Below are 13,274 nucleotides of genomic sequence, written 5' to 3'. Positions count from 1 at the left end.
TCCCTTTACGCCCACGAAGCGCTCTGAGAGCAGAGACACGCGGCAGGGACACCCGTTTCCACAACAGGCTAGTGGCCAAGCGCCTCCTACACCGGGCCTCCAGCACTGGCGACTGGACCGCACTTCCCGCGGCGTCCTAACCCGCGGCAGCCGGCGCTCAACCCCTCCAACGGCCCAAGGCCACTACGCATGCTCCGCACTTCCGGCCCCGCGAGGTCGGGGGCGGGAGCTTGACGCGCCTGCGCAGCTGCTCGCCCGGCTTCCGGGCGGTGCAGGCGCTATGGGTCTGAGGGACAGTGTCTTTGAGTAGCGGCGGTGTAGAGGCGTGCGGGCCCAGAGGTCCGGCCCGAGGGCTCAGGACCGGGGTCTTTGGGAGCGGCCGGGGGGCGCAGAGAGAACCTAGGATCGCTGCCCGCCGCCACCACCAGGCATGTCGGCCGAGGCCTCGGGCCCGGAGGCGGCCGAGGCCCCGTTCCTGGAAGTCCCTAAGCCCTCAGGTCTCGAACCTGGCTCCGCTGCCTCCGGTCTCAAGCCACTGACCACGAACAGCAAGTACGTGAAGCTGAACGTGGGCGGCTCGCTGCACTACACGACGCTGCGCACCCTCACGGGACAGGACACCATGCTCAAGGCCATGTTCAGCGGCCGCGCGGAGGTGCTCACTGACGCCGGAGGTACGCGAGCTGCCCTTGCTTACTGTCCTGCGTCCTCCAGATCCACGTCTCCCTTTCCCGTGGTCTTTCCTGGCCCAGTCTCCTCATGCCCGTTCTCTGCCACCGTCCAGTCAGTTCATTCTCACCCCCTCCAGCCCCCACATCCCGTCTCATCTCGCCTGGCTCGGTCATGAGCGCCCTCCCTCCCCCGATCTTTACCCCCAGCAGTAGTAACCAACATTCATGGACATCCCCCGCCCCGCCGCACCATCCACCCCGCCCCTCCAACTACTCTGCCGGGCGCTGTGGTAAGTGATTCAACGTGTCAGCTCCCAATTTTCATGACTGCTTCCCACTGACTCTCCCACCCTTCACGCCTCAGCTCAAAAGACTTGGGAACCAGCCCAGCTGCCAACAACATCCTTCCAGGCACCCTTCATCAGTTTCTTCCACCTGCCCAGCCTGTTGTTCCCCTCTCTACCTCAGCGCTGCCAACAGCCATCCCCGAGAGTTGGAGGATCTTGTCGGTCTCCGTTCCCCTAACGGAGGTTCCTCTACACTCTAGGACTCCATCTGTAAATACAGACTGTAGAAGGAGAGGGCAGCTTTGGGTTTGCCAGGGACGCCAGAGCGGAGAGTGGACAGTTCTCTTTGGCAGGCGAGCCCCTTACCTTCCCGAAGTGTTGCATTCAGGTCTGGGCCCCATATGCCCAAGTGGAACCTTAAAGTTTGGTGGCAGGGTTGAGGGTGGTGGAGGTGGAGTGGATTCAGAAGGGGTTAACGAGGGTTGTGAGAGCAGGAAAGTAAAATTTGGGGAGGTAGAGCTCAGCCTTCAAATACCTGAAGGTGAAGAATTTATTTATTCAATAAGTATTTGTAAAATGCCAGTGCGGGAGATAGTTTGGTACACAAATCTGATAAGCTAAGCCTTACGGAGTTTTCTTTTTTTGTGGGGGCAGGGGGAGAATAAGCAAGTAAACATGCTAAAACAAAAGCGAAATATGTAATTTCAGATAGCAATAAGTATATTATGAAGAATAGAATGAAGAATATATATCTTTATATTCTAGGAAGAATATAAAGGTTAAAATGGTAGTAAACTGGATGGTGGGGTGGACATTCTAATTAAATAGGATGGTCAGAATTAGCACAAGAGGTTAGAGGTTTATTGATAAGGTAATCTGTATGAACTCTCTGATGGTGAGAACCTTCTCAGTGTAGCACAGACTTGGGAGGGAATTAATTCTCTGTGGCTGGCTGTGTTAAAAAGGGGCTTATGGGAGAACTCACTGGAGATGTTTTAAAGGGATTTTCTTAGCTATGGCACAGGCTTGAGACAGATCAGTATTAAGACTTGTGGCTTTCGAATCCTTCTTTCATAAAAATTTAGTAGCTCCACAGCCTTTAGCAAAGCTATCCTTCCTCCTGCCTCTCCCCACCACACCAGGTTGGGTGCTGATTGACCGGAGCGGCCGCCACTTTGGTACAATCCTCAACTACCTGCGGGACGGGTCCGTGCCACTGCCTGAGAGTACCAGAGAACTGGGGGAGCTTCTGGGCGAAGCACGCTACTACCTGGTACAGGGACTGATTGAGGACTGCCAGCTGGCACTGCAGGTGAGGGTCCCTTCCCCACCTCCTGAGTCCCACCCCTATGCTCATGTCCCTGGGAGAGCTGCCCAAGCAGTTAGCTATTAAGATATTAAAGAAAAACAAAAGGAAGTATGGGGCACTGCCTGGAGGAGTTGCCTCTGGCCTGGCTCTGACTGGCCATGACACCAGAGAATTTGGGGGTACTGTCCTGTGCATTTCTGCTGTCTCAGGCAGGGCCCCCCTCACCACCTCATGCCAAGACTACTGCAGTGGTTAAATGACTACTGTCTCTGTTTCTTGCTGTTTCTACCCAGCCAATCCAGCTGTTACACTAGCACCTGAATAATGATCCTTAAACACAATCCCAATTTATTCTCTCCCTTGCTCAGAAATCCCAAATAATGCCCTTGTCCCACTAAGGGAAAAAAAAAAAATCTGAATTTAAATTGGAATATAATGACCTCCATGATCTGGTCCTATCCTGGGAGGCAGCATTCCATCCCTCCCAGGGCTTTAAATAATTCTTTTTTTTCTAGCAGTGAAATACTATAGAAGCAGTCACACCCAATAAAACAGGGTTGGGGGTTCCAGGGCCCCACCTGCTGGGCTTCTTTTCTGGGGATCTCTTAGGATTCTGAGAAGAGTTTGGAAAGCACAGCCAGGAGATGTGGGTTAAGTGTCACTCCACCACAGATGACTGACTGACCTTGAGTGAGTCGATTCCTACCTCTGGCATTCTGTTCTCATGTTCCAAAAGATAGGGAAATGAGAAAAATATGTGCAGTGTAGTGAGTTTCACATAAAGCCTTTTATTCTGTTCTATTTTTACAATGTGAAAAGTGTCCTTTTATGATACAATATTAATAGGAGATTGTAAAAATTTTTTTTGATGCCCTTTATATTCAATATATTAAAAAGTGGCAACTATGAACAACTTTCTGTTATCTTGGGGAATACTTACTGGACCTTGAAATCCAAAAGTATAGAATTCCTTTGGGCGATATCTATGTTTTTCAAGCTTTTTGACTGCATCTCATAGAGATGCATAAAATGCATTTTATACTTGCATATATATGACTGAATTAAGTTTTATAAAATGATACTTTTAGTGAAATACACTCTGACATATTCTGTTTTCTTTCTTTCTGATGCCGTTTGGAACCCATTAAATTTATTTCATGACCCATTAGTGGGTTACCACTTGCAGTTTAAAAAACATCAAACTAGATGATTTTGGAAGTGCATTCCTGTTCTGTAACTTTACATTTATCTAATGTTATCTCACATCCACTGTGTGTTAGGATTGGTTCTTTTACCTTCTTGTACCCCTGTTTGACATAAAAAGAAACATGAGGGAAGCTGAGGATATATTCAAGGTGAAAGAGCCGGTAAGCAGCAAAGCTCAGAGTCAACCCCAGGTGCCTGACTCCCAAGTGCAGTGCTTTTTCTTCTGTGCTCAGCTGCCTCCTTTGCAAGCTTCCCCAAGACCATTCTCATTCCCCACTCCACTCAGCTAGAATATGCTTGTTTGTTTGGAGGTTTGGGGTTTGGAGTTTTTTGTTTGCTTGTTTCTTTCTTCCTTTTTGGCCGCCCCGTGTACCATGCGGGATCTTAGTTCCCCGACCAGGGATCGAACCCGTGCCCCCTGCAGTGGAAGCTGGGAGTCTTAACCAGTCGACCACCAGGGAAATCCCGTTGTTTTTAAGATTCTGGTACAGAGAATTGAGTTCAGCATACTTCTCAGTGTGTGACACTTAAACATCATTAGTCTATGCAGATCTTTTCTCTTTTTATTTTTTCCTTCATTCCCAGTCCCCTGCCCGCTTCCCTTTTCCCCATAGGTACCCCTCCAGTTCTAATGTTTTAATACATTTCCTTGGATTATGTTTGTACCATTAAAAAACTAAAACATTGTTTTGTATACACATGTATTTTAAATTTCCATAAATGTCATTGAGCTATGGATTGTGTGTTCTGTTTCTTAATTCAACACTTCTTCCAAGTTCTATTCATGCTGCTGTATGTACATTTAGTTCTTTGCTTCTGACCGCTGCACAGGAATCTATGGTGTGCATTCAACCATATTTTATTTATACATTCCCCTGAGGTTGGAAACCTAGATTGCCTCCCGCTTCCTGCCCCCACAAACGATGCCACCATGAGCATCTTTGTACGTGTGCCCTTGTGGGTCCTGGGTCAGTGTTTCTCATGACTGTAGCTGGGAATGGAATTGGTGGGCCGCAGGACACATGCAAACGAATTTCAGCAAGTATCATCAGATTACTCTCCCAAATGGCTGTAGCACCTTGTACTCTTGATGAGCAGTGCATAAGGAATCCTGTTTCTGCATATCCTCAGCAACTCATGGCATCACCCAGCATTCTAATTTTGCTAATCTGATTGGTATAGAGTGATTTCATTTTAATTTGCGTGCTTCTGATTACTAATTAGATTGAGCATCTTTTCACATACTAGCTTTTTTGGTTTCCCCTTCAGTGAATTGCCAATTCATATTCTTTACCAAATTTTCTACTGAGTTTCCTATCTTTTTCTTGTTGTTTTGCAGGAGATTCTTACATATTTTAGCTTAGTTCCTAGGGAGAATTAAGCCCTATTACTCTAAGGCATGTATTTTACATAATAAATTAACTTCTCCTGTGCATCTAGAATGGTACTATTTACCTGACATTCTCAGAAGAGTTGGGAAAATAGTTACTCAGATTATTTGCTGGGTTTTGATATTCAGTGAGGAAGCCCAGTTGAGAAAGTGTGTTTTAGATAATAATTTCTAGTCAGTTTTAGATGTTACCAATAATTTCTCTTAGAATGTCACCTGTCTGTGGCATCTGTTGTTGAATAGAAATTATTCTTTTTAATTATAAATAAATGTTTATTATTTTTAAAGCAGTCTATAAGTATTGTAGAAATTTAGAAAACACAGATCATCAAAATAATAAAAGCACCAAATATCCTTCTAGGTCTTTTGAATATGATTATGCTGTGTGTGCTGTTTTGTAGTACGCTTTTTGTTTGTTTGTTAATAATTGCCGTCTTTCCATGTCAGTGAAATTTTATATAACATGAGGCGCATATACACATTTCTCTGTTTGTTCCAGAAATGTCTTTTATAGATGGTTCATCTAAACCAGGACCCGATCTAGATCCTTGCATTACATCTGGTCATTATGTTCTTTTTCCAACCCAAGCAGTCCCTTTTTTCTCAAAATACTGACTTTCTCATAATACTGACCATCAGTTGTCCTTCACAGTGACCTGCTCTCCAAATTCGCCTGATGTGGTTTGTTACCCTACCCTATCCTGAGTTTTCTCTAAATTAGATGGTAGATTTAAAAGCTTGATATTAAACATTTTGGTTGGAAAGCATGTTAAGTAATGTTACATATATCATACTGTGTTATATCGAGACCTACAATATTGTTAATATGACCCATCATTGGTGATGCTCAGTATTGGCCCCTAGATTCCGATGATGATGGTTTGATCCCTCCATCGTAGTTACACTTCCTTGTTGCTAACTATAAAGTAATTTAGGCATTTTATGAATGGCAGTTACCTATCAACCACACATCCATTTATAATTCTCACCTGAATCAATAATTTCATTAGGGTTGTAGAATAATTATAATTCCTTCAACATTATTACGTGAAATTATTTATAAAGTCATACTTTTCATTGTCAACTGGAGAGATTCTTGATTCTGATATAGTCACATTCCTCTTTTTATTCTTCTAATGGTGTATCCTCTCAGGATCTTGTTTAAGAAGTTCATTCTACATTTTTTATTAGCTTTATAGTTTTACCTTTTCTATATGGAATTCACTGTCCTAAATGCGAATTATGAAGGGATTCAACTGTTTTTTGTCCTCTGTGGACTGAGCTAGTTTTCTCAATGCCATCTACTACACAATCTGTGGTAGCCAGCATCCAAGATGGCCACCAGCAATTCTTGCCTCTTGCTTATTCAGGCTCTTGCTTAGTCCCCTCCCACACTGAACAGGGCTGACCTCTGTAACCAGTAGGAGATTGCAGAGGTGATAGCGTGTGACTTCTAAAGCTAGGTCATAAAAGACCCACAGCAGTTTCTGCGTCTCTTGGATCCCTCACTCTGGGGAAGCCAGCTGCCATGTGAGCATATTCATGCAGCCCTAAGGGAAAGGTCCACCTGGTGAGGAACTGAAGCCTCCTGCCAACAGCCAGCACAGACTTCCAGCCAAATTGGTGAACTATCCCAGAATTGGATCCTTTAGGCCCAATCAAGTCTTCAGATAACTACAGCCCTGGTTAACACTTGGACTCCAACTTCATGAGAGACCCTTGGCCAGGACCACCTAACTAAGCCAGTCTCAAGCTCCCAACCCACAGAAACTGTGTGAGATAATAAATGTTTATTGTTGCTTTAAGCTGCTAAGTTTGTACTAATTTGTTACCCAGTAACGGATAACAGATTTTGGTATCTGGAGTGGGGTTCTGCCGTAACAAAAACCTAAAATGTGGGAGCGGCTTTAGAACTGGGAAGAGGGCAGAAGCTGGAAGGACTTGAGAACAGTGTTAATAAAAGCCTAAAGAGCTTTAAAGAGTATTCGTAGAAGTCTGATGACTTTGGGGGAGGCTGCAGTGTGGAACATGTTTACTGGAAAGTGGTAGAAAGGGGATCCTTGTTATATAGTGGCAGAAGTAGCAACACTGTCTCCTACAGTAATGTAGAAAGTAGAAAACATACTAATGATCTGGGTGATCTAGCTAAAGAAATTTCCAGATAGAATGTTGAAGTGCCACAGGTTTCTTGTTGCTTATAGTGAAACAGAAGAGGAGAGGGTAAGCTAAAGGAAAAAGAATTGAACAAAAAGGAGCCAGGAATTTTGGGGGCTTGAAAATTCCCAGTCTTGCAGATAACAACTGATGTTAAAATCAGCAAATAGCTTCCAGGCAAAGATCAAACACAGGGCATTCTCAGTAAAACATGGTCTAAAGATGAAGCTGAGGATGTGATTGTAAAATCCCTTAAGACCTCAGAAATATCCAAGAAGATGCCTCAGAGAACCATTCAATCAAATAATAGCACTTCTAAGAAGCTTAAGGCTATTGTCAGGCAGCAGTCTCAGCATAAGCCCAAAGTAGAGAAGAGCTTATCTCACAAAGATGTGTGGGTGAGGCTTTTGTCTAATGAACTGAACCCCAGGACTCACAAGACACCCATTAAGTTTTTAAGAGAATTATATTGGCAGAAACACTGCCAGCTTAGACTGGAAGGGACAGAGACAGTACGAGAGGAGAAGAAGCCTTTGGACCCTCGAAGTTCTACAGGCAGAAAGCAGGCTAAGGAAACTATGGAGCTGCAAACACGGACTGTCTTTCATGGAAATGGAAGGATGACTCAGGTCAGAGCCAAGAGCCATAGAGGATCATTCCTGGACAGGAGTAGACATCAGAGAGCTCCCAATATTTGTCCAACTGGATTACAGAATTTCTGTGAAGCAGTGACTTCTCTGTGCCTCCTGCACCCCTCCTCACCTTTTGAACAAGAGTGTTTATCCTAATGCCTGTTGCACATGTTGCATGTGGAGTGTGTGGAAGAGATAACTAGTCTCTTTAGTTCACAGGTCATCAGATCCAGAGAAAATGTACCTAAGGAGCTATAGTTAAGGAACACCTCCCAAGGAGCATCGTCCCCACCTGGACCTGATTTAGATGACCAGATTCTGTACTTCAGTGCTGTAATAGGATGGGACTTTGGGGGAATCTTGGGAGGGGGTGAGTGTGTTTTGTGTATGGGAGGGATTTGAATCAATGGGAGCCAGAAAGCGGACTGTGGAGCCAGCCTCCAAGGCAGTCCCCAATGATTCTTGTTCCCTAGTACTCATTGCCTTGTGTTGTTCCTGCCCACACTGAATAGGGCTAACAGAACTAGGTCATAAAAGACAGTGAGGCCTCCACCTTGCTCTCTCTTGGATTATTTGCTCTGGAGAAGCCAGCTGCCATATTGTGAGGACACTCAAGCAACCCAACGGAGAGGTCTAAATGACAGGGATCAGATATTTCCTGCCAATAGCCAGCCTGAACTTGCCAGCCATTTGAATAAGCTTTCTCAGAAACAAATCTTCCAAACCCAGACATGCCTTCAGATTACTGCAGCCCCACCTGACTTGACTGTAACCTTGTGAGAGACCCCATGCCAAAAACATTGAGCTAAGCCACTCCTGAATTTCTGAATATCTATTCTGACCCACAGAAATGGGTAATAAGTTATTTGCTGTTGGTTTAAGCCGTTCAGTTTGGGGACAGTTTGTTATACAGCGATAACTAATACACACTTGCCCCACTGATTTGTGATGTTCTCTCTAAAAATATCAGTTCTCCTATATACACCAGTCTGTTTCCAAGTTCTCTATTATGTTTTATTGTTTTTGTTTGTTTCTGCACCAGAACTACATTGTTTTCATTATTATGGCTTTGTAAGATATTTTAGTATCTGGGAGGGTCAATCTCTTCTCTTGCTTGACTCTTTTTAAAAATTGACCTAAGTAACAGTAGACTTATTCTTCCAAATTAATTTTAGAAAAAGTCTTAGGAGTTTCTCAAAAAAAAAAATCTGCTGGAATTTGTATTAGAATTGCACATCTAGTTTTTAGGTTGGGAGAGGTGAGAGGGGTTTTGGCATGAAGATTCTAGAAAGCAGAGAAGAGGAAAGAAACCTATGTGTCTGGTTCTGATTCTCCCTCCAGCCTTCCACCTAGCCCAGTTCATTCGTTCACCAGATATTTATTGAGCATCTACTGTAAATTGATACTTATTGTCTAGGAAGAGACCATGAGCAAATATACCAAAAAATGAGAAAATATGAGGAACTGAGCACCATGAAGAAAGTGAACTGATAGTGTGAAAAAGAAGAAGTAGAGGAGGCTGCTTAGCCAGGGAGCTTAGGGTGGAGGACCAGCACCCTCCTAGGGGTACTGTTTGAGTTGAGATCTGAATGGCATGAAGGGGCCAGCCATGCAACCGAGTGCAGGCTGTTGCCGGCAGTGGCAGCTGCAAAGGGCCTGGTGGGCACAAGCTGGATGCGCGAAGGAACAGGTGGGGCTGAAGTCCAGCAGGCAGGGGAGAGTGGTAGAGACGAGATCAGAGTTCGCATCCTGCAGAGTCTTGTGTGGACTACTAAGGAGTCTGGATTTTTTTCCCAAAGGCAACAAGCAGTTTTTGAAGGCTTTTAGGTTGGGGAGTGAGTGACCTCTGGTTGTGCTGTTAATCACCTTCCGCTTCTTCTCCAGCAAAAAAGGGAGAACCTGTCCCCGCTGTGCCTCATCCCCACGGTGACATCTCCCCGGGAGGAGCAGCAGCTCCTGGCCAGCACCTCCAAGGTGAGGCCCCTGAGCCCTGTAGGGTGGAGGCTGGGGGCCTGTCCCGGCAGCCTGACCCCCACCCTTCTCCATCCTTTCTCCCGCAACAGCCCGTGGTGAAGCTCCTGCACAACCGCAGTAATAACAAGTACTCCTACACCAGGTGACCCCCTCAGGGGCGGGGAGGTGCACTGGGTGGAATCCTGGGCTCAAGCACAGCTCTGCTCCTGGCCCAAGGGGAGGATTATGGCCGCATGGGGGCGGGGGGTGGGGGGCGAAAAGAATCCTGCCTGGATGCAAATTCTAGCTCTGCCACTTACCCACTGGGTACTTTGGACAGGTCATTTTCACTTCTGAGCTTCAGTTTTATCATCAGTAAACTGGGGTCCAGGTGAGGATCACATGATAATTACTAGCATTTCTTATAAGAGGCATGGCTCTGAGTGCTTTACATATACGTACTCACATAATCCTCACAATTGTTTGAAGGAGGTATTGTTGTGATCTCCATTTTACAGATGAGGCAACTGAGGCACCGAGAGGTGAAGTAACTTGCTGAGTGTCACTCAGTTAAAAAGTGGTAGAGCTAGGATGCCAGGTGAGGTAGCTTGGCTCCAGAACCTGCATGGGGTAGCCACTCTGCTGTGCTGGGATTTGCTGAGCAAATGCTGCTTCCGTTCTGAGGCCTCCTTAGCCTGGCCCCAGGGGTGGAGGAAGCTCCATTCTGGGCACCAAACTCCTAGGTAGGACTAGAGTGCTAGATATCTGGGCCCCTAAGCTTGGGGGAACAGAGGGAGGAAGCCATTTGTGCTGAACCTCTTGGCCCCCTGGTCCTCAGCACTTCAGATGACAACCTACTTAAGAACATCGAGCTGTTTGACAAACTGGCCCTGCGCTTCCATGGGCGGCTGCTTTTCCTCAAGGATGTTCTGGGGGATGAGATCTGCTGCTGGTCTTTCTACGGGCAGGGCCGCAAAATCGCCGAGGTGTGCTGCACCTCCATTGTCTATGCCACGGAGAAGAAGCAGACCAAGGTCAGAAGGGGTTCAGGGCCTGGTCAGGGAGGGCTGTGGTGGTGGGCAGGACGAGCACCCTGGACAAAGGCAGCTCAGCAGATCAGGCAGGGGAAATCCATCACCGGAGTTCTAAGTTCTGGGGTCTTAGTTCTGTAACCTTGGGCAAGTCATCTGACTTCTGTGGGTCTCTGCTTCTCTACCTGTGAAAGGAGGGTGTTGGATTAGGGTGGGATTCTTAATCTAGGCCAGTTGGGTTTCAAGGCTATCTTGAAAGAGTGTGCAGTTTTGGGAGTGGGTATGCATTTTTCTATATAGAAGGACCATAGTTGTCATTAGAATTTCAGAAGGATCCATGACCCAGAGTAGGTTCTTAAAACTTCAGGTGCTTAGAACACACTGAGGTTGTAGGCCCTGAGTCATTAACATGGCAATCATCAGCAGATACGTCCTGAGCACTGCAAGAGGCTTGAAATCAAGGCGAATAAGATGCTAAGTAAAGTACAAGCCCTCTGTCATGATGTCTGGCCCCTGAAGATCTTATCAGCCTGGTCCCTTCTGACCTTGACATGAAGGATGTGCCTCAGATACACTGGAGATCTTGAAAGTCTCTTAAGCACCCAGTGCTATTTCACACCCCGCTACCTTTGCACACACTATTCCCTCTTCTTGGAATTACTTTTCCTCATTCCTGTCTGCCTAATGGACTTGTGCTTAATCTTTAAGACCTAAGCCAAGCATCACTTTCTCTGGGACACCACTCATGAACTTTCAGCCCAACAACCCCAGACAAAGTTGGTCATACCCCCCTGTCAGCCAAACACAATGTTGATTGTAGTCTGCTGGGGATGGGGGAGTAGGAGTGTTTACTTCAGCAGCAAGGAGTTAGCTTCTTGAGAGTAGAGCTGAATCTTTTTTTTCCCCCCCCATCTCTGTAGCACTAGCCAGGCCTTTATCACGCCGCAGAAGCTAGGAAACATTTATTGAATGCGTGAATGAGTGAATAATCCAGTTTCCAAGTAGCTTCCTCTGTAATTGGGAAGACAGGAAGATAAACCAGTAATGAGAATGCAGCTTGTTAAAGTTTTTTTGTTTATATCCCTCCAAGCCACACAAGGGGAACCCCTAACCACCTCTTCATCCCGTACTACTCTCCTTCACTCTGCCTTGTTGCTTTGGCCTTGCACTGATCTTCAGATACACTAAGCGAGTTCCTGACCCCAGAGCTGTTCCCTTCCCAGACTGATCTGTCTCTAGTTCTCCATCTGGTTCCTTCCCTCCTTTCCTTTGGCTATTGGTCAGATGTCACCTTCTCAGTGAGGCCTTCTCTGAGCTCCCTCTTTAAAGTTGTAACATTCCTGGCGGTGGCCATCTCCACACCCTTTTCCTGCTATAATTTTTCCGTAACATTTATCGTCATCTGACACTTTATATCTTATTACATATATGTCTGGGTCCTCGCCCTAGAATGTAAACTTCCTGCGGACAGGAACTTTGCCTGTTTTGTTCACTGCTATATTCCCAATGCCCAGAACAACACCTGGTACAGTGCAGTCACTCAGTAAATATTTGTCAAATGAAAAGATATACCAAGAAAAAAAAAAAAAAGATATACCAAGAGACTTGGCAATAAAGGACAGAAAACAAATAACTCTCTGCCTGACTTCAGAGCTGGACCTTGAAGTATAAGTGTGACTTAGCTGAGCAAAGAAGCTGCAAACAGGACAGTCCAGGCTAAAGGAACCTGTGACTGCAGAGGCTATAGGAGTGGCGAGACAGTGCAGGAGCAGCCTGGGGGAGGGGATGGCTGCGTAAGAGTGGAGCCAGAGCGAGGGAGCTGGGGGTTGCTGGCCTTTTGCAGGTGGAATTCCCAGAGGCCCGGATCTTTGAGGAGACCCTGAACATCCTGATCTACGAGACTCCCCGAGGCCCAGACCCAGCCCTCTTGGAGGCCACAGGAGGTGCAGCTGGAGGTGGCGGGGCAGGCCGAGGGGAGGACGAGGAGAACCGAGAGCACCGTGTCCGCAGAATCCATGTCCGGCGCCACATCACCCATGACGAGCGTCCTCACGGCCAACAGATTGTCTTCAAGGACTGAGCTTTGCCCCGAGTCTTCCTCTGGCCGCTGGGACCCAGTCCGTCTCTCTCTTCCTCCCCTTCCCAGACCTTTGCCCCGGCTTTGCTGGCCAAGTCGTGGGTCCTTCTTCCATCCCTTCATTGCATGGTACAGTTCACTTTGGCCCTTTTCCATCCATTCCCACCTCATTGCTAACCACAGAGTACATTCCAGCCCCTCCCCTCAGAGGCCTTCAGAAGGCCTACATTGGTTGCCTCCTCCCCATCCTTGTCCTGCCCTCTTCCCTCACCAGCTGGTTTAGAAGGATTTAGAATTCCCTTTGTCTTTTTTTAGGACATTGTACACACCAAAGTGTCAAGCCAGCCCTTAATAACACCCACCACATTCTGAGCCGCCTCCTCACCATTGTGCAGGGCAGTTTGCCTCCCTCCTGCTTCCCCAACATCCTCCCTACCTCCTTAACTTTGTACTAGGTGGGCCTGGGCCTGTACCAGGTCAGCATCTTCTCAATTTTTTTCATATTATTTATTATTATAATTTTCTATTAAATTATTGGAATAAAGTTGAGTTGAGGGTCTGGTG

The 13,274-nt window shown here is 46.4% G+C and overlaps 1 protein-coding gene across 1 annotated transcript; it reads left to right on the top strand.

Annotated features, from left to right (window-relative positions):
* The first annotated feature begins 239 nt into the window (after positions 1–239).
* Positions 240–13,265, top strand: KCTD13 (potassium channel tetramerization domain containing 13). The gene is made up of 6 exons (XM_027126423.1): positions 240–674; positions 2,101–2,270; positions 9,534–9,623; positions 9,713–9,765; positions 10,441–10,636; positions 12,477–13,265. Exons 1-6 carry the CDS (start codon positions 431–433, stop codon positions 12,711–12,713), a joined length of 990 nt encoding a protein of 329 aa, XP_026982224.1. The 5' UTR covers positions 240–430; the 3' UTR covers positions 12,714–13,265.
* Positions 13,266–13,274: the final 9 nt, after the last annotated feature.

This window comes from Aethalodelphis obliquidens, unplaced genomic scaffold, assembly GCF_003676395.1.
Source record: "Aethalodelphis obliquidens isolate GAN/ISIS:26980383/991018 unplaced genomic scaffold, ASM367639v1 scaffold30, whole genome shotgun sequence".
Taxonomy (NCBI): domain Eukaryota; kingdom Metazoa; phylum Chordata; class Mammalia; order Artiodactyla; family Delphinidae; genus Aethalodelphis; species Aethalodelphis obliquidens.
The sequence above is the reverse complement of the archived record's forward strand: the minus strand, read 5'-3'. Positions and strand labels throughout refer to the sequence as shown.

Excerpts from the sequence above, each read along its gene's own strand:
- KCTD13 (XM_027126423.1), top strand. The coding sequence starts at position 431 with ATGTCGGCCGAGGCCTCGGGCCCGGAGGCGGCCGAGGCCCCGTTCCTG. Across the intron at positions 2,271-9,533 it reads ACTGCCAGCTGGCACTGCAG|CAAAAAAGGGAGAACCTGTC; the intron begins GTGAGGGTCCCT and ends CTTCTTCTCCAG. Across the intron at positions 9,624-9,712 it reads TCCTGGCCAGCACCTCCAAG|CCCGTGGTGAAGCTCCTGCA; the intron begins GTGAGGCCCCTG and ends CTCCCGCAACAG.